This window comes from Salvelinus namaycush, chromosome 28 (assembly GCF_016432855.1).
Source record: "Salvelinus namaycush isolate Seneca chromosome 28, SaNama_1.0, whole genome shotgun sequence".
NCBI classification, from domain to species: Eukaryota; Metazoa; Chordata; class Actinopteri; order Salmoniformes; family Salmonidae; genus Salvelinus; species Salvelinus namaycush.
The window spans coordinates 25,030,498-25,055,694 of record NC_052334.1 but is presented as its reverse complement, the minus strand read 5'-3'; the positions used below and the strand labels follow the sequence as shown (position 1 = coordinate 25,055,694).

The following is a 25,197-nucleotide window of genomic DNA, read 5'->3' as shown; positions in this document are numbered from 1 at the left end:
GGTAAGGGCATAGCTATAGGACCTGAAAGGGACGATTTGAGAAGCAATATGGTTAAACTACCATGTAGGCTATTAAAGGGCACAGCATGGCGCTATTACCATATTGATTGCACCTGTCAAACACTCTCAGATTTCCAAAAGTGTTTTGGGTCCATTTGGGATCGGGCCAGAGACGAGCATACTACACATGAATTTAGATGCGATAGTGACACGCCCTCTGGTGTACGATGTCTGTCACGCTCACCAAGTTCCAATAACCTTGCGCACAGTGTGGTGGAATGTGAAATGTGAATGTCCTTTCATAGCTGTTGATTGATGCCATTGATACTATCGTTCACATGGTGAGCGCGGAACAGCCGAATTCTTTCCTTCTGACTGCCCGTTTTGACTTACGATGATCAGTACCGAAGGTGTTGAAAGTGGAGGGGACCAGCCCTGCTTTCGGCTGGAACCGTTGAACACGCACCTACCCGGCAAAGCGGGTGACAGCCACCTTCTCTTCGGGGACATGGACACCCCCTCCAAAGTGACGGCCAACGGTGTGCAAGACATTGAGGATAGAATTCTGCGGATCACTGGTTATTACGGCTATTACCCGGGCTACTCCAGTCAGAGAAGTAAGTAATGAAAACGGTATACATATTTTTTTAAACAGTCGGAAAAGAAAGTAGCCAGCCTAAAAGTAAACTAAACGAACCCGTAAAACTAAAGGTCTTTTTTCAGACAATGGCACAGGTAGTAGTAGACTATGTATGATCCGCATATTATAGAGGGAAAAAAGAGCTTCGCTTCCCCATATTACATTCATGTTAACCATTTATGGGGGGTTGCAGGAATAGGCCTAAACATTATCTTCACTCACAAAATGAAATACAGTGATTGATGTTAATTCTACTGGTTTCTACTGTTCTGTCAATCACTGAGTTGTGTTTAATGTCAGAAGTGGGCATTTGTTTTTCATTCTAGTCAGCTTTAGCTATGTCGACTAAGAGGAAGTAATGTTTCTCCTCACATCCCTATTGACTTTTGGTCTGAGACACAAACAATCAACAGCAGACAGACAGACAGACAGTCAGTCACAATGCAATATCGTAATGTGATGCATAGCCTCAGACATATTTATTACACATTGTATAGTGACTTGATGTCTATGCAAACCATTGTGCCTGTTACCATGACTGTAGTGTTTACTTAATCATTTAACAATCTAGATGAGGAGGAGTCAACAGATGTTGAGGAGTATATTAGATGTTGGATGCCTATTGAATTGTTTGTTGCTGGTAAAGTTAATAGTTGGCACTCTATTAAAATAATACATCTTTTTCACGTAAACCCCCACCATTGTGCATGCATTGCAGGATACATTGGATATAATGTACTTAGTATTTATGCCACCTCAGAGTGCTTGAAGAAGCTGCAAGCAGTATGCCTGGGCCACCCTTAATTGGATTGATCTTGATTTGCTATAAATCTATGTTTGCTGTGATGAACTCATGGTTTGAGATTAACCTAGATTTAATTATATGGGTTGTTCATGGGATCTCTGTCTAGGAGCTCTGCAAAGTGGCAAAATCACCATATACATCCCCTTTACCAATGACAGCAGGAAGAAAGAAAACCCTTTGGCACTCCACAATGCAATTACTGCCAGCAATAGATATTACGTACAGCATATAGATAATCTATATGAGATTAAGGCCAGTATTCTTCACATAAAATGTTACAGTGGTCAGAAATCCTATATACTGTAATTGGTCCATTCATTGTAGTATATGTGGGTGTAAATGTAAGGAAGATCTGATATTCTTGTGGAAGATGTCAGAGGACAAATATCAATGATTCAGTGTCCCTGAGCCTGTTGTTTTCAAACTCTGAAAAATACCCTACTGAATTGAATTTGACGTGTCACACAAGCTCGACCAGGAATACGACTTTCCCGAAGCGGATCCTCTGTTTGGACCACCACCCAGGACAATGGATCGGATCCCAGTAGGCGACCCAAAACAACGGCACCGCAGAAGGGGCAGACGGAGCGGTCTTCTGGTCAGGCTCGCTCACCGCTCCCGAGTATACTACTCGCCAATGTCCAGTCTCTTGACAACAAGGTAGATGAAATTCAAGCAAGGGTTGTCTTCCAGAGAGACATCAGAGATTGTAACATTCTCTGTTTCACGGAAACATGGCTCACTCGGGACACGTTATCAGAGTCGGTACAGCCACCCGGTTTATTCACACATCGCGCATCTACCAAGAGAATTCTCTTCGATTATAATCACAGCCGTGTATATCCCCCCCAAGCAGACACCTCGACGGCCCTGAAAGAACTTCATTGGACTCTATGTAAACTGGAAACCACATATCCTGAGGCTGCATTTATTGTAGCTGGGGATTTTAACAAGGCTAATCTGAAAACAAGGCTCACCTAATTTTATCAGCATAAATGGAATGCGTGACCCGGGCTGGCAAAATTCTGGATCATTGCTACTCTAACTTCCGCGACGCATACAAAGCTCTCCCTTGCCCTCCTTTCGGCAAATCTGACCACAACTCAATTTTGTTGCTCTTAGCCTATAGACAGAAACTAAAAGAGGAAACACCCATGCTCAGGTCTGTTCAACACTGGTCCAACCAATCTGATTCCATGCTTCAAGATAGCTTCGATCACGTGGACTGGGATATGTTCCGGATAGCCTCAGACAACAACATTGATGTATACGCTGATTCGGTGAGGGAGTTTATTAGCAAGTGCATCGGTGATGTTGTACCCACGGTGACAATTAAAACCGTCCCCAACCAGAAACCGTGGATTGATGGCAGCATTCTCGCAAAACTGAAAGCGCGAACCACTGCTTTTAATCATGGCAAGGCGACCAGAAACATGACCGAATACAAACAGTGTAGCTATTCCCTCCGCAAGACATTCAAACAAGCTAAGCGTCAGTATAGAGACAAAGTAGAGTCGCAATTCAACGGCTCAGACACGAGACGTATGTGGCAGGGTCTACAGTCAATCACGGATTTCAAAAAGAAAACCAGCCCTGTCGCGGACATTGATGTCTTGCTCCCAGACAAACTAAACAACTTATTTGCTCGCTTTGAGGACAATGCAGTGCCACTGACACGGCCCGCTACCAAAACCTGCGGGCTCTCCTTCACCGCAGCCAATGTGAGTAAAACATTTAAACGTGTTAACCCTCGCAGGGCTGCCAGCCCAGACGGCATCCCTAACCGCATCCTCAGAGCATGCGCAGACCAGCTGACTGGTGTGTTTACGGACATATTCAAATCAATCCCTATCCCAGTCTGCTGTTCCCACATGCTTCAAGAGGGCCACCATTGTTCCTGTTCCCAAGAAAGCTAAGGTAACTGAGCTAAACGACTATCGCCCCGTAGCACTCACTTCCATCATCATGAAGTGCTTTGAGTGACTAGTCAAGGATCATATCACCTCCACCCTACCTGACACCCTATACCCACTCCAATTTGCTTACCGCTCCAATAGGTCCACAGACGACGCAATCACAATCACACTGCACACTGCCCTAACCCATCATGACAAGAGGAGTGTAAGAATGCTGTTCATTGATTACAGCTCAGCATTTAACACCATAGTACCCTCCAAACTCGTGATTAAGCTCGAGACCCTGGGTCTCGACCCCACCCTGTGCAACTGGGTCCTGGACTTTCTGACGGGCCGCCCCCAGGTGGTGAGGGTAGGAAACAACATCTCCACCCCGCTGATCCTCAACACTGGGGCCCCACAAGGGTGCGTTCTCAGCCCTCTCCTGTACTCCCTGTTCACCCATGACTGCGTGGCCATGCACGCGTCCAACTCAATCATCAAGTTTGCAGACGACACTACAGTGGTAGGCTTGATTACCAACAACGACGAGACGGCCTACAGGGAGGAGGTGAGGGCCCTCGGAGTGTGGTTTCAGGAAATAACCTCACACTCAACGTAAACAAAACAAAGGAGATGATCGTGGACTTCAGGAAAACAGCAGAGGGAGCACCCCCCTATCCACATCGACGGAACAGTAGTGGAGAAGGTGGAAAGTTTTAAGTTCCTCAGCGTACACATCACGGACAAACTGAAATTGTACGCCCAAACAGACAGCGTGGTGAAGAAGGCGCAACAGCACCTCTTCAACCTCAGGAGGCTGAAGAAATTTGGCTTGTCACCAAAAACACTCACAAACTTTTACAGATGCACAATCGATAGCATCCTGTCGGGCTGTATCACCGCCTGGTACGGCAACTTCTCCGCCCTCAACCGTGAGGCTCTCCAGAGGGTAGTGAGGTCTGCACAACGCATCACCGGGGGCAAACTACCTGCCCTCCAGGACACCCACACCACCCGATGTCACAGGAAGGCCAAAAAGATCATCAAGGACAACAACCACCCGAGCCACTGCCTGTTCACCCCGCTATCACCCAGAAGGCGAGGTCAGTACAGGTGCATCAAAGCTGGGACCAAGAGACTGAAAAACAGCTTCTATCTCAAGGCCATCAGACTGTTAAACAGCCATCATTGAGTGGCTGCTGCCAACATACTGACTCAATCTCTAGCCACTTAAATAATACAAAATTGGATGTAATAAATGTATCACTAGTCACTTTAAACAATGCTACTTTATATAATGTTTACATACCCTACATTACTCATCTCATATGTATATACTGTACTCTATACCATCTACTACATCTTTCCTATGCCGTTTGGCCATCGCTCATCCATATATTTATATATACATATTCTTGTCCATTCCTTTACACTTGTGTGTATAAGGTAATTGTTGTGAAATTGTTAGATTTACTTGTTAAAATATTACTGCACGGTCGGAACTAGAAGCACGAGCATTTCGCTACACTCGCATTAACATCTGCTAACCATGTGTATGTGACCAATAAACTTTTATTTTATTTTATTTGTACGCCTATGTAGATATTCCATAAAAAATCTGCCGTTTCCTGCTACAATGGTCATTTACATCATTAACAATGTCTACACTGTATTTCTGATCAATTTGATGTTATTTTAATGGACAAAATATGTGCTTTACTCTCAAAAATGACATTTCTCAGTGACCTCAAACTTTTGAATGGTAGTGTGTTTATATATATATATATATATATTAATCAGTTTTCCTCTTGTCATGTCAGATTGCATTTCTTCGAGAGCTATTTATAACTTGTCAGAAATGTCCAGATCAACTAGCCCATGTCAGCTAACGTTTTTTACCTAGGTTTCTTGGCCCATTGATTTTGTTGTAATGTTTCAGTCACTCAAATATCACAGGAATACACATTAGACATGGCAAAATGTATAGAATTGCAAGAAAATTCTCTTTAAAACTGCAAAATGTTCTCTGCACCCCATGACAAAATGTGTAGAATTGTAGGAAATAAACTTTAAACTTGCAAAATGTTCTCTGCACCACAAGAGGAGTGTGAACAGTTTGTGTCATGAACAGTACTTGTGCGCGCGGGAGGTTCCCCAATGCTGGAAGGGGGGCCTTAGTGAAAAGGCTTGGGAACCTCTGCACTAGATGACTGTTGGGGGGGGGTTTGTTTTGAAGCGCCTCCATCTTGGCATTACCCCACCATTGTAAAACATATTTTGGAAGTTATGCATTTATTAATGCCATGTTTATTCTATTACATACTTTAAAATGATATTATGTGAGCTAAACTTAACGCTGCCTTAGGAAGTCTCTGCTAGTCGAAACACGTTGCAGTTGTGCGTCCTGATGTACTATGCTAACTGCTTCTATATGTATTATTTTGTAAATAGTTCACTAAAGTTAATTGCAACATACTGGCTGCCTACTTGTCTTCTTTCTTGGATTACCCACCATTTAGGGGCCTACCTTCCCACTGCCCTCATTTCACCTGTGAGCTAAACATAAAAATAAAAAAGACTGCTTAAAGTAACATATTTTGAAAGTCCTAATGTTACTGTCCCCACTACAACAACACAAATACATCAGAAATACTGTAGAATTCCACTCATTCCTATTGAGGAGTGCCAATTCGACCTAACGGTGGCTTCAAAGCCTCTCACTGGCCAATACATAGCATCAGCAATACAGGATTTACATGCATCATTGGTAAAAGCCCTACAAAGTAATTGGTGTAATATTTCTTAAAAATTGTTTAATAAGGAATTCTGTGTGTTTGCCAATGTAGCAAACATACAAACATGGGAGGCAAATTAGGAATCTGGTTGCTTAGGATAGGTGATTAAGGCTAACTCGGCATACACTGCATCTTCTTAAAAGTGTGCTTGACCACATATTCTCAGTGTTTGTGAGACTTTAGCAACAGTATAGCACAGTATAAAACGGGTGGAGGAAATGCATATACCTGCAATACCACCCTGGATTTACCTTGAAAGTCCAGATCTCTACTCCATTAATGGATTGACTGTTAGAGGTGGGGGTTTCCATGCATTGCCCCCTCTCCTCTGGTCATTATTTTCCTTAGTTTACACCAAACAGCAGCATAGTACCTTTTCAGTACATCCAGTCCTCCAGCAGTCTCATAGTGCCCTCTTGTGGTCTATTAGGCTATCTAAACCTCAGCGTCAAGTCTCCTTCAGTCCTCCAATGAAATTACAGCTAGTAAAAGGGGAGCTGTGACTGGAAGTCTACTTAGCCTTAAATCACACCCACTCTGACATCCATTATCTCCCTAGAAGAACCACTGAATATGCATAACATGGGCATATCTTTGGCATATGGTGCTCCTTATTTGCATTAGTTAACAAATACTTAAGATGACCAAAGTCATATTGGTACACAGTTAGTTACATCATACAGAAAATAACGGGTAATGCTTCTAACTACTGCTCCTAGTCTGCTACTCTCCCTTATGCCCACTAGATGTCCCCCTCTTAAAACTTGTGATTTCTTCATCAACAGATGATGGGCATTGGTTTTAATCGTCAATCTTAACTTCACAACCTCACACTATTTTGTATAGTCCTGTAATTATTTAATATGTTTAAGAACAATGTAGATGAAAATTATATGCTTTGTTATAATCATATGGGTAGTCAGAATACTATTATACCACTGCCTACTCTAATACGTTATTTCAGGAGCTCTCTGTCCTCTCGTCCTTTTCCTACTCATCTCTGAGACGTACTGATTAACAGAGAGATGCATAAAGACAAAGGGCTGTTTGGTGTCAGAGGGGATGGGCTAATCTGAATGACAAAGGCCCTGAATGGGGCTACAGTGTACTGGGCCAGAGCACACCGGAACAACGCCGTTGCTATGGAGGAGTGCTGAGTTTTTGGGGGGGACCTGTGCACTGGTCCAAGATGCAACAGCAGCACTGTGTTGGCCACGGATAAACCCCGGTCGGGAGTCTCTGGGGTTGTGATGAGAGGGGGAAGTGTTTGGTAGGTCAGAGGTGGAGATGTGTATCATTGGGACACAGAGTGAGAGGGCTTGTCCCAGTCCTTATGGTCATCCAATCCCAGCACTAGGACTGAGAGTCACACCAGATGTTCCATCTCACCAGCTGCTGTTGTTGCTCTACTCTACCAACCTAACATGTGGCTGAAAGCAAACATCCCACAGATGAATGAACATGTTTCAATAAGACGTTTAATAACAATGCTAGTTAGTTTAACTGTTTTGAACTCTAAGCACAGATAGGACCCATGGAAATTCATTTGCTCAGGCATTAATCATGCAAACATATTTATTTATTTATTGTGGCACAGCGTCAGTGGGATTTAAACCTATGCTCTTCTGTTCTCTATCTATGGAATTAGTCCACTGTGCCACCAGGATGGAGCTAGCATGCCATGTTTTTTTAAAATTCATTCAAAGTTGTTAATTTAAGTCTATTCAAACAGACCCCATTTCAAAGGAAACAAACACTCATTAAGATCAGGTGTGGCCAATTAGTGGGCGCTGCAACACACCTGAACACACTTAACAAGACAGAGGATAGAGAGAGTTTTGTTGATGCTGAAAGGAATGTATGTTTTTTAAATAACATTTTTAGAACGTTCTCTGAACGTTACTAAAGTTTTCTTGTGGTTTTGATGGAAAGTTACGGAAACTTAACGTTTTCTGACAAATTTGAGAACATGACTTTAAATAGAACCACGAGGAAACCTGCAGGAAGCATTATGCTGAAGTACTGAAATTCCCACAGAAGAACGCTGTTTCTTAACGTTCTCTGAACTATTTGAGAACATTCCCAATGTCAAACCAGTTGGAGAACATTCATAGAACATTACCAAATGTTCAATTAAACGTAGTCATGTTTGAACTTCTAGGAAACGTTCTGTTAAGGTAATGAAATACCAAGAAAATAATTTATTCTTGTCAAGTTCCTTAAAAGTGCACTATGCACCTTTCAATTTTGGGGGTAATAGTTTGCCTTATTTCAGTTTGTGACAAAAGAAGCAAGTATAGTGTAGAGGATCATTGGACAATCTTAACCGCTGTGAAATATATTTTCATTAACCAAAAATATTGTATTTTCAGCTGTTTGAAGTTGGTGTACAAAACCGAAAGTAAAAGCAACAGAAACTGAACTTAAGAACGGGAAGCATAGAAATAGTGCACATAGGACAGCTTCTTAGACTTGCTTTCAATGAGATTTGACAGAGCTCTTTACTCACATTTTTTGTGAATTTGGTCAGGTCGCCCCAAAAAGTTACATATTGCAGCTTTAAATGTGCTGAGAATGTTCCAAAGCCTAGCAACTATCCTGCACCATTCCCAGAAAGTTGTGGGAAGATTGTATGCAAAATAACCATAGGCCAACCACACTCTCACCAAACTCTAAGAAACATATGGTTCTCTGAATGTTATGTGCTAGCTGGGAAGCCAGCTCCAGACTCCACTTTTAAGGAACAGTGAAGCACTATGATCTGCCATGCTCTCTGTAGCCTTGCCAGGATTATGACTGATAAGAATTGGAGAGGAGAGACAGGAGAGACAGGAGAGCGGGAAGGGAGGTTAGAGTGACACTGCTATAGTGACAGAGAGAGGCTGGAGTACACATTTCCTGGTAACTGTAATCAGGGCTACCCAATGGGAAGGTGCTGCAGCACTGGTTCACTGCACTGTTGTTCATATCTCTGGTGAAATACTGCTCACTTGAGCAATACATAACTCTCATCCCCAGCCGGCTTTGATTTTACTGGCTTGGGAGTATGTGTAACGGATGTGAAATGGCTAGCTAGTTAGCGGGTACGCGCTACTAGCGTTTCAATCAGTTACGTCACTTGCTCTGATACCTAGAAGTAATGTTGCACCTTGCTCTGCAAGGGCCGTGGCCTTTGTGGAGCGATGGGTAACGACGCTTCGTGGGTGTCAGTTGTTGATGTGTGCAGAGGTTCCCTGGTTCGCGCCCGTGTCGGGGCGAGGGGACGGTTTAAAGTTATACTGTTACATTGGTGCCGTGACCCGGAACACTGGTTGCTGCGGAAAAGGAGGAGGTTGAAAGGGGGGGTGAGTGTAACGGATGTGAAATGGCTAGCTAGTTAGCGGGTACGCGCTACTAGCGTTTCAATCAGTTACGTCACTTGCTCTGATACCTAGAAGTAATGTTGCACCTTGCTCTGCAAGGGCCGTGGCCTTTGTGGAGCGATGGGTAACGACGCTTCGTGGGTGTCAGTTGTTGATGTGTGCAGAGGTTCGCGCCCGTGTCGGGGCGAGGGGACGGTTTAAAGTTATACTGTTACATATGCAGGGTGGGGGATATATATTACAGGGTTCTGAACCTCTGCTCTGTGACTCACCTCCTTAATGCTGTAGTATGCTATTGATGTATAGGCCGAAGTGACAGCGAGGCCCATTAGAACGTTTGATTGTGAAAACCGCTGAGAGAGGCAGGATGACCGGGAGAGATTGCACTGTGAGATGGAAACTCCTGACCACACTCACACGGGCCATGAGTATGCTCTGTGCTCACACCTCTGCTGGGGCATACTACGATACCTACAGCTGATGTTTCTCCTTCCCTGTGAAGGATGAGCTTAATAAAACAGTTAAGCAGTGGGCACTCTCCTCAATCAAAAACAATAGCATGAACAGGGAGTAAAACATTTACATTTCTGATACCCTGTTTTTCCCTATGATAATACTTTGCAGCTACAGTTTTTGTATCTGGTCCCTGCTCTCTCCAGCCCCCCTTTCTGTGGGCATGACATAGCACCATGAAGTGGGCTGAATGTGGGGGTGTTGGAGAGAGGATGTGCAGCCAGACTCGCTTCTCCTTCTCATCTAGACTCTGGGAGCTTGTACTGCAGCAGATCTCCCTGTCGTGAGGTGTATTGAGGCAGCCTGGTCTCATAGACTAGACGTAACATGGTAGGTAAATCCCGGACACTCAAATGAGTATGATGTTACGCTTGGTATTAGCACATAAGACAGAAGGTTATTTAAGGCAAAAACAAAAGTAGGAATTTGTAACATATCATACGTTTTGCAGATTCGTAACATATTGTATGAATTACAATAGAGCCCCTCAGTGTGTCACAGTTTCTGTGTTATTTGATTGTTGTTTCCTTAGCTTACCGCTGGAGGGCACCCTTACACTATTTTCTAGTTTCCAGGTTACCCTGATTATTACTTATTGGATTCACCTGTGTTTAATTACCCTCTCTGGTCACCTGGTTGCCTTGTTATTTAGGTTCCTCAGTTGGCCTGTATCTTTGCTTAGGTCTCATGTTTTATTAGTATGCTCTTGTGCGGTTGCGTTGTTTCTGTTAAGACGCCAAGTAAAAGTTCTGGATTTACCCTTACCTCTCCTTGCTGTGTTTCTCTGTGCCTGGGTTCAAGTTCGTACTAGCATTATTATTAAGGTAGACCTAAGACTGCTATGGACCCAGCAGAGATGTTTCAGTCGTCCTAGGAACATTCCGAACATTTACGGTCGGCTCTCACCCACCATGGAACTGTGATTGGCCGCCATGAGGCGCGGCTGCAGACATTGTCGGATGATTTAAGAACTCTTGTGTTCGCTCTGCAGACAGGACAGGCGGGAGCAACGGCTGCTGCACCTGTGGCTGTTCCTAATCCTCCACTCCCTACCAGCTCAGCGTCTTCCTCCCTTCGGGAAGCCTCATCTCCCAGCACCGGGGCGAAATGAGGGGCATCCTGGGAGGTGTCGTGGATTCCTGCTCCAATGCTCGCTGGCCTTCGAGCTGCAGGCATCAACATTTCCCACTGAGCGTTCCAGAGTGGCATATGTAATCTACTTGCTCTCAGGACGGGCTCTGACCTGGGCCACAGCAATATGGGAGCAGCAATAAGACATTTGTTTTAATTGGCAAAGCTTCACCCAGGAGATGTTTTTTTTTGATCACCCCATCAGTGGCAGGAACACTGCTCAAAGACTCATTGCGCTTCGGCAGGGCAGCCGGAGCGTAACTGATTATACCACTGACTTTCGGACGCTCGCCTCTGAGAGTGGTTGGAATACAGAGGCACTTCACTCAGCCTTTCTGAATGGACTCAGCAAGGTTCTCAAGGATAAACTGGCTTCCTGGGACAACCCTGACACTCTGGATGAGCTTATCGTTGTGGCCATCCGGATTGACAACCGGCTTCGGGAATGTCGTCATGAGAGGACGGAGGGGTTCTGAGTTGTTTCCAGTATTTCGGGCTCCACTGAGGGAGTCGATTCTTCGTTTGTTCCACTGCCTTATGCTGCATCTGCTTGTCCTGTACCCCGTCAGAGTTCTCAATTCGGCTCTGGTTCTCCTTCATATCCTTCAGAGGAGGCGATGCAACTGGGATGCACCAGACTTTCCGCTCTGGAGAGAAGGTGCAGGATTAACAAGCAACGTTGTCTTTACTGTGGACAGTCTGGACATTTCCGTGCCTCCTGTCCCGAGCTGACGGGAAAGGTGATGACTCGTCAGTAGATGGGAGAATACTGGGGAGTCAGATACAGTCTCCAGCTGCCGACACGGTACACACCTTGCTTCCAGCAAACCTGCGGTGGGACAATGGGCAGTTGGACATTCCTGCTTTCAATGACTCTGGGGCTACCGGCTGTTTTCTGGATCGCACATTAGCTCGCCAACAGGGGCTGACTCTCACTAAGCTGGACATTCCATTGTCGGTCACTGCGCTAGATGGTCAACCCCTAGGGTCTGGGAAGGTGACACAACTCACCATGCCTATTCAGCTACGACTTCTGGATTATCATGTGGAGTTTATCCAGTTGCATTTGGTGGACACTCCTGAGCTTCCCCTGGTTCTTGGACATCTGTGGCTTTCTATCCATAATCCTCAAATTGACTGGCCCTCGGGAAGAGTTCTGGGATGGAATCCTTCATGCGAGTCTACCTGCCAGCAACTCTCGCCACATCTTTCCGGCCCTGCTCATCTGGAGGCTTCCAATTCTCCTGTTTCCCCGGCTGGGGATGACAAGCCTGATCTTTCCCGCATACCTCGGGATTACTGGGATCTGGGTCAGGTCTTCAGCAAACGAAGGGCCAGCGAACTGCCTCCTCACAGGTCCTACGATTGTGCCATCGACCTCCTGCCCGGCACCACTCCTCCGAGAGGAGGGCTGTATTCTCTCTCAGGTTTAGAGACTGCAGCCAGGCGCTGGTGGCTGGTTTTATTCGGCCGTCCACTTCACCTGCAGGAGCGGGTTTTTCTTTGTTTGAAAGAGGGATGGGGATTACGTCCCTGTATCGATTACCAGGGTTTAAATAACATTACCATCAAGAACCATTACCCTCTTACTCTTATGACATCAGCCTTTGAGAGACTCCAGGGAGCTACAGTTCTCAAAATTGGATTTACGGAACGCGTACAATCTGGTGCGCATCAGACAGGGAGATGAGTGGAAGACAGTGTTCAACACCCTAAATGGACATTATCAGTACCGGCCATTTTCCAGGCCCTGGTTAATGATGTGCTGCGCGACTTCCTTCACCAGTTCATGTTTGTGTACCTGGATGACATCCTCATCTTCTCCAGGTCCATGGTTGAACACATCCAACATGTTCGCCAGGTTCTTCAAAGACTCCTCTCTCACCACTTGTTCGTGAAGGCTGAGAAGTGTGAGTTTCACATTCCTCAGATCTCCTTCCTGGGGTACATCGTGTCTCAGGGCTGTGTACGTATGGACTCCCAAAAGGTAGAAGCGGTGGTCAACTGGCCGCGGCCCAGCACAGTCAAGCAAGTCCAGCGTTTTTTGGGTTTTGCTAATTTCTACTGGAGATTTGTGAGACTTTAGTTCGGTGGCTGCGCCATTGACAGCGCTCACCAAGGGCTCGGTTGGGCATGTAAGCTGGACCCCTGCTGCTGAGAAGGCGTTCCAGGACCCTTACCTCTGCTTGCTGTGTTTCTCTGTGCCTGGGTTCGAGTTCATACTAGCATTATTGTTACATAGTGGAGGTGTCACAATACCCATAAAACCTAGCGGTCAAACAGGGAAATGATTCCAATCGTTTTCCCACCATACATGTTTTCCCATTGGGGATTTTAGAAACACTTCAAATAAGGGCTGTGTTTCGTGTAGGCTTACCCTGGCGTGATGTTTTGATAACCATGTAAATCTCTCTAAGACAAGGTGAATTTTATCAATATATTCAGTTTATTTTTTATTTTTTTTGTAAAAATGCTAATTAGCATCAAAGTAGACATCTTCCAAGGCTATAAATCTATAAATTCCTGCACGTCCTCTCTAGCTGACACCTTTGCTAACAGGTATTGTGTCAATTTAAAACGTGCACAATTTAGCCAATTTATTCATTGCTACATTTAGCTAACATTAGATAGTTAATCCAAAGATTCTTACCTTTGCCAAATCGAGGCAGTCTTGTCTAGATCATCATTGCATTTTGTAGTTCTTTATGATAGACACATTAGCAGCCAATTAGCATTTCATTTTTGGGGGGTAAATACAGTTGAATATATTGATAAAAGTCACCTTGGCCTAGAGAGATTAATACGGTTACCAATATGTCCTGCCAGTGTAATGGAACACAGCCTACATGGAACACAGCCCATATTTTAAGTGTTTCTAAAAAATTCCTATGGGAAAAATGAATGGTGGAAAAACGATTGGAACCATTTCCCTGTTTAACCGCTAGGTTTTATGGGTATTATGAATCCCACTGTGGTACTCTATTCGTAACATATCATATGAAATGGATGATGGGCATCCACAAATTAATACATAACATACGAAACATAACATATCATACTAATTGGAGTTTTACTATCTTATGCCTACCCCAGGTTGAGTGAGTCCAGGTTGAGTGAGGAATTAGGGGTGGTTGGGGGACTTAGGTAAGTCCTTTCCCATTCTCAGTTAAATTCATTTGTGTTACAGTGGCACAAACAACAGGACAGGACCTCTATAAATAATCTAAGATTGAAGGAGTAGTGAAGTAGGAGAGAAGTGCCAGCAGAGGAGCGAGAGCGAGAGAGAGAGAGCGAGAGAGGGAGAGAAAGAGAGGGGGGACGCTTGGTTACCTTCCAAACAAAGCATCTGATTTGCACAGCAAAACGAAGAGGAGGGGAAAGCAACGGAGGAGGAATGAAAGGAAAGAGATGAAGGGAGTGATTGCACAGTGCCACACACTTGAGTCTACCTTGAAGACGGAGTAGCGTTGGATCACGGCATGACAGCTCAACAGTAGTCTCCACTCCACAGCACTTCTACTGAGCTCCACCACTGTCCAGAGAGAAAGACACTATCTAAGTAAGAAACAGTGAGGGAGTCAGCTCAACTGATTGAAAAGGACGGAGCAACAGTGAGGGAGTCAGCTTAACTGATTGTGAAGGAGGGAGGAACTAAAGAAGAAGATAGAAGATGAACATCAATAGACATTTAGAAAGAAGAAGCGGATAGAGAGCTAAAGCACGCTGCCTGTGGATGAGCCAGGAGCCCGGGGATGCAGAGGGATTGCAGGAGGAGCGTAGCAGCAGCAGCCTAGCCAGGCGGACAGACAACATACACACATCTCAGAGAGGCACTGTTGGCTCGGCCCCTAGTGGAAGATGAAGAAGCATTCAGCCAGAGTGGCTCCTCTCAGCTCCTACAGCTCCCAGGTCCTCACCTGCTCCATCTCCGAAGGTAAAATCTCCTGACTGGAGGTAGGGGACAGGGAAAAAGGGATGGAGTCTCACCCTAGGTGCCATGTCTCGGACATGTGTGTGTACGTTTGTGTTTGCGTATGCGTGTGTGTCTAAGATGGGCAGCATTGGAAACTCATCAAACCCTTCTATAAGAGCAGAGATATGCGTGGTGATTACCATATATTTGTGCATTATTAATGCCTATAGCTAAACGACTCTGGCAGTTTTGCTGTTTTTACATATTAATACTTGTGTAATAGGGCTTGGTGTTAAGTGGTCATTACATGGCTCATTAAATCAACCCCAAAGGGCAGAGTATGAGAGAGAGAGAAAGAGAAAGAAAAAGAGAGGGAGGAAGGGAAGGAGGGAGGGAGAGTTAAGGTAGCTGAAACAAATTAGGATGTGTCCAGTCCTAGTATAATTGTGTGCTCTGGGATTTCTTTGATAAAGTAAAGAGCACATGATGTGCCCTCCACAGAATAGTGCATACTGGGCTTCTTGTTAAGTCTATTAAATGTCACAATGGCATGAACATTATATAAACAATGTAAATGATGTAAACAATATAAAGTTATCAAGTAGACTATTATCTTGTGATTATTCAAAATCATACACAATCAGATTAATGATTATATTACCAATCAACTGTTAGGATTATTTTAATATTTTCACTTGAATGACAATGTATTACAGAACTATGAGAAACTTCCATGCCTTTGCTCTTCCCCATTCTTTGGGAGGGGATACAGAACTTATCGACAGGGACTGTGATATCACAGCGTGTGTTTAGTTGTCATTTGTGCCACACAATTGATATTGACAACCCAAACAGGCTGACGGCTTGGCTGCTCTCACATCTGTTCCTTCTTGCTTACCTGTCTTGTATGTGATTAGTTTTAGGCAAAACCCATTTAGATCGGGACATGGGTACCACATCCTTTAAATGGTACAGCCCTCTCCACAGCCATACACTGTTTCTACGGATTTGAGTTCCATACCATCCATTGCCTTTGTGTCTATTTTGCAGAGATGAACAAAAGACACACTTAATCAATTAATCCATGTCTTTTCGTCTCTCCTGGGATGGAATAAATAAATGCACTGCTTGACTCCTGTATACCACTGCATGCCATCTAGGAACATCAGTGTTTGCATTTCTCACCTTTGCTTATGAGTCAACTCAAAACATAGCTTTGGGCTTCATACAGTAAATAACAGGATGTATAGGTAGCTAGGTAAACACCTACTAAACAGCATTGGTTAGCGATATTCCTGTCCTTTGCAATACCTTAGCCAAATGATGCTGTCAAGTGTGCAGACTACAGCTTGTGAGATACTGTAGGTTTCCTTTATAGTTTTTGCTAAGCTATTCTTTGCTGTGCCATACCATATTGTTTATTACAGGAGCTCAAATGTAGTCAATACTTCAGCATTAATGAGGTGGAATGTGGAATTATAGTTTTGTTTTAATATCCGCATCCTGGCAAAGGATCAAAGTGTGGTGCTTTTCCCTGGGGAAACAGGATGCTAGCAAGCCTACAATGTGTTGCTCTCCGCACCTAGCACCCATTACAGTACTGTACAGGGAATTATGTCCTCTCAGAATGGGCAAGATTTTTGAGTGGTCAATGAACCTCCGAGAGAGGAGGACAAAGAAATGTAGCTCAGCATTAATCTACATCCAGACTCGCTCATAAAAATTATGTTACTTCTGGTTTTAAATCATGCAGTTCTTGATCGTCTCCCATACTCCCCTTAAGGTCTAGCTGTCTGTCCCCATCTGGGACAAAGTGAGATAAAACCTTTAAGAGAAAACATGTAATCAATCTTTAGTTTTAAGGCATAAAACTCTATAAAACATTTAAGTCCAAGTGCCAAGTCGTACATTTCCTGGATATATTGGAGGGGACATTTTCATCCAAAAGTAAAACTCTGCAATATTAAACTTTGCACTGTACGCCAAGATCCCAAGCCAAATTGACAGAGTTCCAATTGCCAGTGAAAGTTAGCTACTGTATCTAATTGGGTGGCAGTTAGAGCATTGAGCCAGTAATCAAAAGGTTTCTAGTTTGAATCCTGAGCTGACTAGGTAATCATGGCTGATCCAATGCTGTGACCCCACTCAGGGGGAGTGGGATATCCAAAAAACACATTTCCATTTCACCACACACTTGTTAAGGTTACACATTTGTACATGTGTGAAACAGGACAAATATAAGCACACCTATTTGACATTTTGAATTGTCACAGTAACCTCAGTAACCACAGTAACCAAAGTAGGGCAGAGATACAGTTTCCCTTTCGAAATGATCCTTTAAAAAAAGAAGTCAAACAACACTGACTGGAACTGATTTTAATGCACTGTCTGTCTTCATCATCAGCATTGTCCAGCATTGTCTGTTTGTCCAGCATTGTCTGTTTGTCCAGTGTAACGGATGTGAAATGGCTAGCTAGTTAGCGGTGGTGCGCGCTAATAGCCTTTCAATCGGTGACGTCACTTGCTCTGAGACCTTGAAGTAGTGGTTCCCCTTGCTCTGCAAGGGCCGCGGCTTTTGTGGAGCGATGGGTAACGAGGCTTCATGGGTGACTGTTGTTGATGTGTGCAGAGGGTCCCTGGTTCGCCCCCGAGTCGGGGCGAGGGGACGGACTAAAGTTAAACTGTTACACCAGCATTGTCTTTTCGTGTCTCTGGAAAGGCACTCTTTGGATAGATGCAATGCTCAACTAATATTATGTAGCAACTGTAGGTGTATGATTGCTGTTGAATAATGGTGTTACTGTTTGGTTTTGTCATCATGAAGTTTCTGTAGGAGTGGATACTGACTAGCAGCATTATTGTAACTTAGGGTCAGACAGCATAAAGTGTCTTGGGTTTCAAGGACATTATCGTTCTGGATGTGCTGCCCGACGTCTTTCTTCCTACTTCTAAGCCTTTAAAGTCTAACAGAACCCAGCACACACACTCTTAAGCATCTATGACATGTTAAGCCAGCAATTAATGTTACCCATGAAAGAGTTTCATCTCATGCATATTCCATTTCATTACACTCTGCTTTCTGTTTTAGAGAACCTAAAGGGAAGAGTCACGGTATGAATCGTAGTGGCACATTTTATAGTCTTGATTGGATTTTTGGGGGGACGGAAGACTGCTCTGAACCAACAGTTTTCTCTCTGGGAGCAGAGGGTCGATACCTAGTGGTGCACATAGGGGTTTTATTGGATTACTTAGAGGCACTGATTGTACTCATCTTGTTTCGAGCATTGCTAATGGCCCTCCTCAAAGCTCCAAGTAGAGAGGAGCGAGAGAGCCTGCTGCTTCCTGCTGTACTGTAATGTAATGTCTATAGCCATGGTGGAAATGGCTGGGCTGAACCCATAGTGCTGAACCAGCAGGCTGAGAGTGAGCAGCAAACACCCAGCACATGTCTATTTTATTCCTGCCCTGGTATAGGTTGATCATGCTGTGGAGGCCTAGATAACGGATCCTGGATCTCCGGAAACAGCCTCACATCATCTCAGTGACACACACATAAAACACACACGCGTGCACACACCATTCACACCCACAATCCATTAAGGCAATGCACCAACCAACATTATTCTGCTTTGACTGCAAAATGACTGCTGCAAGGAATAACATTCAATATAAGTCCTTACATTTCTGTTCTCGATTCCTGGTTCTCTGTAGTAGTGGGTTTGATGTGTGTGCTCACAGTTAGCTTTACGGTTCTCCTTGCTCCCAGTCTCCCTGCGCACAGTGCACCAGTCCAAAGACCACCCAGTCTGCGCTGAAGCCACTGAATGCAGAAGTGCACACTCAGAGCTTTGCTAATCTATTCTCTTTACAGTCGCAAGCAAAAAAAAAGGCAGATCTGCTAAACTTTCAACAATGTTTTCTTGCGCTTGTAAAGATGTCAGCAGTCTACCATAGTGGCCCATGCTATGTCCACGAGAGAGTCCAAGTGGAACATCTTGCTCAGTGCTCTAAAAGGAATTTTGAAAAGTCTTATTCTACAATAGCCAGACCTCTGAACTATCAATCCTGTAGTTTCTTTAGAGCACAATAGAAAGAATGGTAAGAAACAGGAGGCTGCCACAATTGACAAGGTTGTCATGTCTTTCTAGAAACGGATGCCACGGGATTGGGCGGACACGTACATAATGTGGATCCTTTCTGGGGGTCATGTTTCTGTGCATGTCTGAATACATGTCTATGTTAGGACCGTATCCCCTGTGTTGTATAATGACTCAATGGTGCTATTCCTGACATGGGCAACCAGCATCCAGAATGCTAAGAACACATATTTTGACCAAAGCTTTGCCTTAGTGCCTTTACAGCAGGTCATTCAAACTGGAGGACTGACTCACTAAGGACGAATTATCAATACTTGTTTACATATCTCAGTGAGGCAGCCAGGATAGCGTCATAGAATGGAGCTTGGAACCCATTGGTCTTTATGGAACAATCCACTCTAATTGTCTTTGTGAAAGCTGTTCCACATCAGCTTTATTTTCAAGTGCTATGTGTTTTATTGTGGAAATGGAACATTCAAATTGACCTGTTGCTATCAACCACACACTGGAAAAACAAATACTGAAAACACATGCTTATGGCTCTTTGTCCAGAGTGTCGCTGTCCACTGTGCTGAATGGGGTGCCACTGTCCATGGTGCTGAAGCGAATGGCACTGTCCATGGTGCTGAAGCGCCTTCTATTCAGCCACACCTACACCAATGCCTCTTCTGATGCAACAAGCCTACAATACATATCCCTCCATACTTTAACTACGGATATGTTTACCCCCACAGGAGAGGAGGGTTCTGAGTCTCATGCGGACACACCAGGCAGTGAGGCCAGTGAAGAAGGGACATCGTACCAGACGTGTGCTAACACAGTGCTGAAGGTGCTGGGGGGCCTCCTATTGGTCCTATGTGTCTCCTCCTCTTGGGTGGGCACCACTCAGCTGGTCCAGCTCACCTTCAAGACCTTCTCCTGCCCCTTCTTCATCTCCTGGTTCAGCACCAACTGGACCATCCTCCTCTTCCCTCTCTACTACGGAGGCCACGTGGTCACCACCCGGGACAAGCAGACGCCTATACAGAAATTCAGGTGATTGATCATGACAGTGGGGAAGGGCTTATAGAAGGTTGCACAGGCTAGGTACTGTAGCTCCTTGAGAAACCATAGACTCCATAGGCTATAATTACAGGGTATTGAATCAGTTGTGACACCCAGAAGTGTTTATGGGAGCTGCAGTAGTTATCAGATTTGTAAAATGCTTTCTGTTCAGTATTCAGGGGGTTTGATCTCCTCCAGTGCCGTGAGACGTTGTTTATATGACACACCCCTCCTCTAATTACCATTGGCACAGGCGTGTGAAAGGGGATATTAACCGCAACCATGAGAAATGGCCAGTGTAATAATGTCAATAATAATAATAATAATAATAATAATAATAATGTCAATGAAGTCAATGAATGTCTGGCCTCTCAGCCAGAAGAACGGTTTTGACTTCCATCCAAAGTTTTGAAATTCCCACTCTCACATTTCCTCATGGGTATAGGACTAATCCCTTTGATAAGTTCTCTTACCAACAACACATTTGAGAAGTAAATAACCTCTTCCTTTTCTCTATCCACTATTTCCTCTCTATAATTCCATTCGTCAGAGAGTGCAGCAGGCTTTTTGGGGAGAATGGGATGACCCTCAAGCTGTTCCTGAAGAGGACAGTTCCCTTCTCCATCCTGTGGACCCTGACTAACTACCTGTACCTGCTGGCCCTGAGAAAGCTGACCGCCACTGATGTCTCAGCCCTCTACTGCTGCCACAAGGCCTTCGTCTTCCTACTGTCCTGGATCGTCCTGAAGGACCGCTTCATGGGTGTACGGGTCAGTACTCTACCACTACTATTACTTCATTGGACTTGGTCACACAGCTATCCAATGAATCATACAGGGGAGTGGAGGTAGGCACAAGTATTAATGTTGATTGGTTTACTTCCCTCATTCCTACCTGCAGATTGTGGCAGCCATAATGGCAATCACAGGCATCGTCATGATGGCTTACGCAGATGGTTTCCATGGGGACTCCATCATAGGTGTGGCCTTGGCTGTAGGCTCCGCGTCCACATCGGCTCTCTACAAGGTTAGTTTACTAAGCAGGTGCCTGTTAATACTGAAATAATTAGTATTCTTAATTAGTTTTACATAGAGTTCCATCAGTATAACATATCTGGACATTGTTTCCTCTGCTGCAGGTACTGTTTAAGATGTTCCTGGGCAGTGCCAACCTGGGTGAGGTGGCTCACTTCCTCTCCACCATGGGTGTCTTCAATCTCATCTTCATCTCCTTCATCCCCCTCGTCCTCTACTTCACCAAAGTGGAGCACTGGGGCTCTCTGTCCTCGCTGCCATGGGGATACCTGTGTGGCCTGGCTGGGCTCTGGCTGGGTGAGTGGAAACACACACAAACACACTATTTGATCTTACTAGAAACAATATTTGTGTTAACATTGTCATTTCTCTTCCAGTGTTCAATATCCTGGTTAATGTTGGTGTGGTGCTTACCTACCCCATCCTCATCTCTATAGGGACATTGCTCAGTGTGCCCGGCAATGCAGGTAAGTGTCTGTGCGTGCGTGTGTGGGTGTGCGTATCTCTGAAATATGTGTAAAGGCCTCTTTATTCTAATGCATGCAGATGTAACAGTATAACTTTATGGCGTCCCCTCGCCCCGACCCGGGCACGAACCAGGGACCTTCTGCACACATCAACAACGGTCACCCACGAAGCGTCGTTACCCATCGCTCCACAAAAGCCGCGGCCCTTGCAGGGCAAGGGGAAACCCTACTTCAAGTCTCAGAGCAAGTGACGTAACCGATTGAAACGCTATTAGCGCGTACCCGCTAACTAGCTAGCCATTTCACATCCGTTACACTCACCCCCCTTTCGACCTCCTCCTTTTCCGCAGCAACCAGTGATCCGGGTCACGGCACCAATGTAACAGTATAACTTTATGGCGTCCCCTCGCCCCGACACGAACCAGGGACCTTCTGCACACATCAACAACGGTCACCCACGAAGCGTCGTTACCCATCGCTCCACAAAAGCCGCGGCCCTTGCAGAGCAAGAGGAAACCCTACTTCAAGTCTCAGAGCAAGTGACATAACCGATTGAAATGCTATTAGCGCGTACCCGCTAACTAGCTAGCCATTTTACATCCGTTACACAGAGGTATTGTATTCAGACGTCAGCACTTGAGGCCCCGGCAACAAACAGATTACACAGCAGGTCTCACTCTCTCACCTCGGAAACCCAATCATCATTGTGCCTTCAGACGCAGCAACTATCCGTCACAAAGGGAGGATCAGGTTGCTAAGGCGACACTAAATGCCCACAGTTATTTTCCTTAACCACAGTGGCCTGTATGAAGGTCAGTGGGTTACTACAGCTTGGCGCGGTGCAGGGGTGTAGACCTTTAGAGCAGAGAGGACATAGTGGCCCACTTGTGCTGATTGTAAGCTGCATTGTTAAGCTACATACTGTATATCCCCCCTGCAGTTCAGTTCATCCCCCCACTTTTGTCCTGCGGTTTCTTTTACTTTATGTAATTAATCAGACCATCTCTCTCTGTCTTTCTCCCTCTCTCTTCTATTACCTCACTACTGCTTAATTAATCAAAACATCTCTCTCTCGCGCCATACCTCCCTCCCTCTCTCCCTCCGTCCCTCTCTCTCTCCCTCCCTCCCTCCGTAGTGGTAGATGTGTTGAAACATGAGGTGATCTTCAGTGTGGTGCGTCTGGCTGCCACCTGCATCATCTGCCTTGGCTTCCTGCTGCTGCTGCTTCCTGAGGAGTGGGACTCCGTCACGCTGCGCTTCCTCGCCGCATTCAAGAAGTCTGAGGAGCATGGAGAGGAGCTGACTGATTCCAGCATCCACACACGCAGCCGCAGCCAAGCCAATGGCGCCGTCTCAATCCCTATGGCATGACCCCCAACCCTGTCAGCTCCCATGATCCTCCAATGCCCCGTCCCATCACCAACCCCTATCCTCGCACGGTTCTACATGTCCCATCCGGGAAGTGTGGCGGGATGACTCCTGTGCTGACTACAGACCAGGAAGTCCAAAATCAGGAGAACAGGAAGTGTTTCTATGGCTGAGAGAAACTGTTGTGGAGTTGAATCTCCTCTGTCACTTTCCCCAGGAACTAATGGGGAGTTAAAAGAGAACCTTACTGCTGATTTTGCTGAGCGTAAAGTTGGAAAGTCTTGAACTCCTTGCCACACCCAGTCTTGCCCCTAGACCACATAAGCCCAACCTTGAACCTGCTCCATGGACTGTATTCTGTGAATATAAATATTGACAGGGCCAGTTTGGCTCAATCTTATGTGCATTTATTGAATTTACTCAGAGGTGTATCAATAGAGTATTTACATTTGACTTCTTATATAGTATTATATACAGGAATGGGTTGGGAAGCATATGCTTAACATACAGGCTCTTTGTCTTTTTTAATAAAAGTAAAATAAAGACCAATAGCTTCTTGATCAGATCGTCTTATAAACACATTCACAACCTTTAAAAACATGCTATGTTCAAGACAGGAAAATTATTGAGATGGCTGTAAATGGATATTTCAGTTATCAATAGCCACGGAAGTGGACCAGGTTCACATTCGACAAAGCAGAGCTTCTGAGGTCTCTCTCCATAAAGCCAGGGCCTTCATATCATCCTATTACATCAACTCTGCATAGGCCACGTACGTGGCACACAGACAGCAGGTTCATGTTTATATGTATAACTAACTGCTCAGTAGATCTGCTCACACATGTCACTACCATGTCTTCTGACCTGATTCGTCTTAGTTCCAAACATATCCAGCAGCATGGAGTGTGATTCATCTCTCTACTCCCCCTGCTCACTTACAGAGATCTCTGGAAAATTGGTGATGAAGGCTTTTATGGCCCAGCAGCAGCCTAGCACTGATTCATCTGCAGGTAGCACACAGCTCCTCAGCCAGTCCGTGACAGCTACCAGGCAAAACAGCCTTTCAGTGGGATAGAAATAGAATGAAACCAAAATGAAAGATGGAATAACTAAATTCATTTCAGGGCACTTGAATGACTTTATTCCTGGAGACGAAGTGGAGTGTGTTTGTTGGAAGTAATCTGTTCTCCTCTGAGGCTGTGAGACAGAGCTCAGTCCCCAGTCAGTGCTGTGATGACTGGTGTGCTGTCAATGACCTCTAATGAAGCATTTGCTGAACTGACAGATTCAGACACTGACTGTTGTGGATGCTGCCCCATTAAACCAAATGAGCGAGAAAAGAGGAGGTGGACGAATGTAGGGAGGGGTTTAAATCCTCATTACTGATGATTTGCACATCCACACACTGAGACAGAACAAAGTACAGCATCTCCATGTTATGCAGGTAGTTCAAACTCTCTTCATCATTTGAAAAGTAATTCTCAAACTTTTACCTTTATTTCTATGTCCTGCTGTGAATTACTTCCTTGTTGGAAACTGTGAAAGTATAGTGTATGTTGTCGAGGCAGATTCTGTAAATGATATATTATTATGCCTGAACAGTTTGGAGCGTGGAGGGGAAGAGGTATGGGGCTAGAAAAAAACACGGTCTTTCAAGCATTAACTTGGAGTTACAAAGTAACCTGTAGGGAGAGTTGTCATAGAAACACAGCTCATTATAATGAGAAGTATAAAGACAGGGATGGGGGCACAGACCTTCCATTTTAACCACAACCAAAACTGTTACTGCACTTGTACAGCTGCAACATACAGAATGGATACCTGAGATGTATGCCACCACAACTAACTAGGGAAGTTATTATGTAACTAATGGTGTCATACCAAAGGGCTATGCTAATTTATCAAGAAAGAAAAGTAAACTACAGTACATCAAGAACCGTAGCAGCCGTGGCGGAGCACGGCACACCACATTCAGCCAAACGAATGAGAGAACATGAGCGGAGGACTCAAAACAAGTGAGGTGAGACAAGTTCTTCTGATTTCAACACAAAGTAATTTAGATAATATTATAATAATATATTAATATTCATAATATTAACAAACCCAAATTAGAGTGTGATTGCTTGACTG

The 25,197-nt window shown here is 44.8% G+C and overlaps 1 protein-coding gene across 1 annotated transcript; it reads left to right on the top strand.

Moving 5' to 3' along the window:
• The first annotated feature begins 394 nt into the window (after positions 1–394).
• On the top strand, positions 395–23,070 carry slc35f4 (solute carrier family 35 member F4). The gene is made up of 7 exons (XM_038966998.1): positions 395–617; positions 19,889–20,189; positions 20,749–20,968; positions 21,099–21,224; positions 21,337–21,529; positions 21,610–21,699; positions 22,835–23,070. Exons 1-7 carry the CDS (start codon positions 395–397, stop codon positions 23,068–23,070), a joined length of 1,389 nt encoding a protein of 462 aa, XP_038822926.1.
• Positions 23,071–25,197: the final 2,127 nt, after the last annotated feature.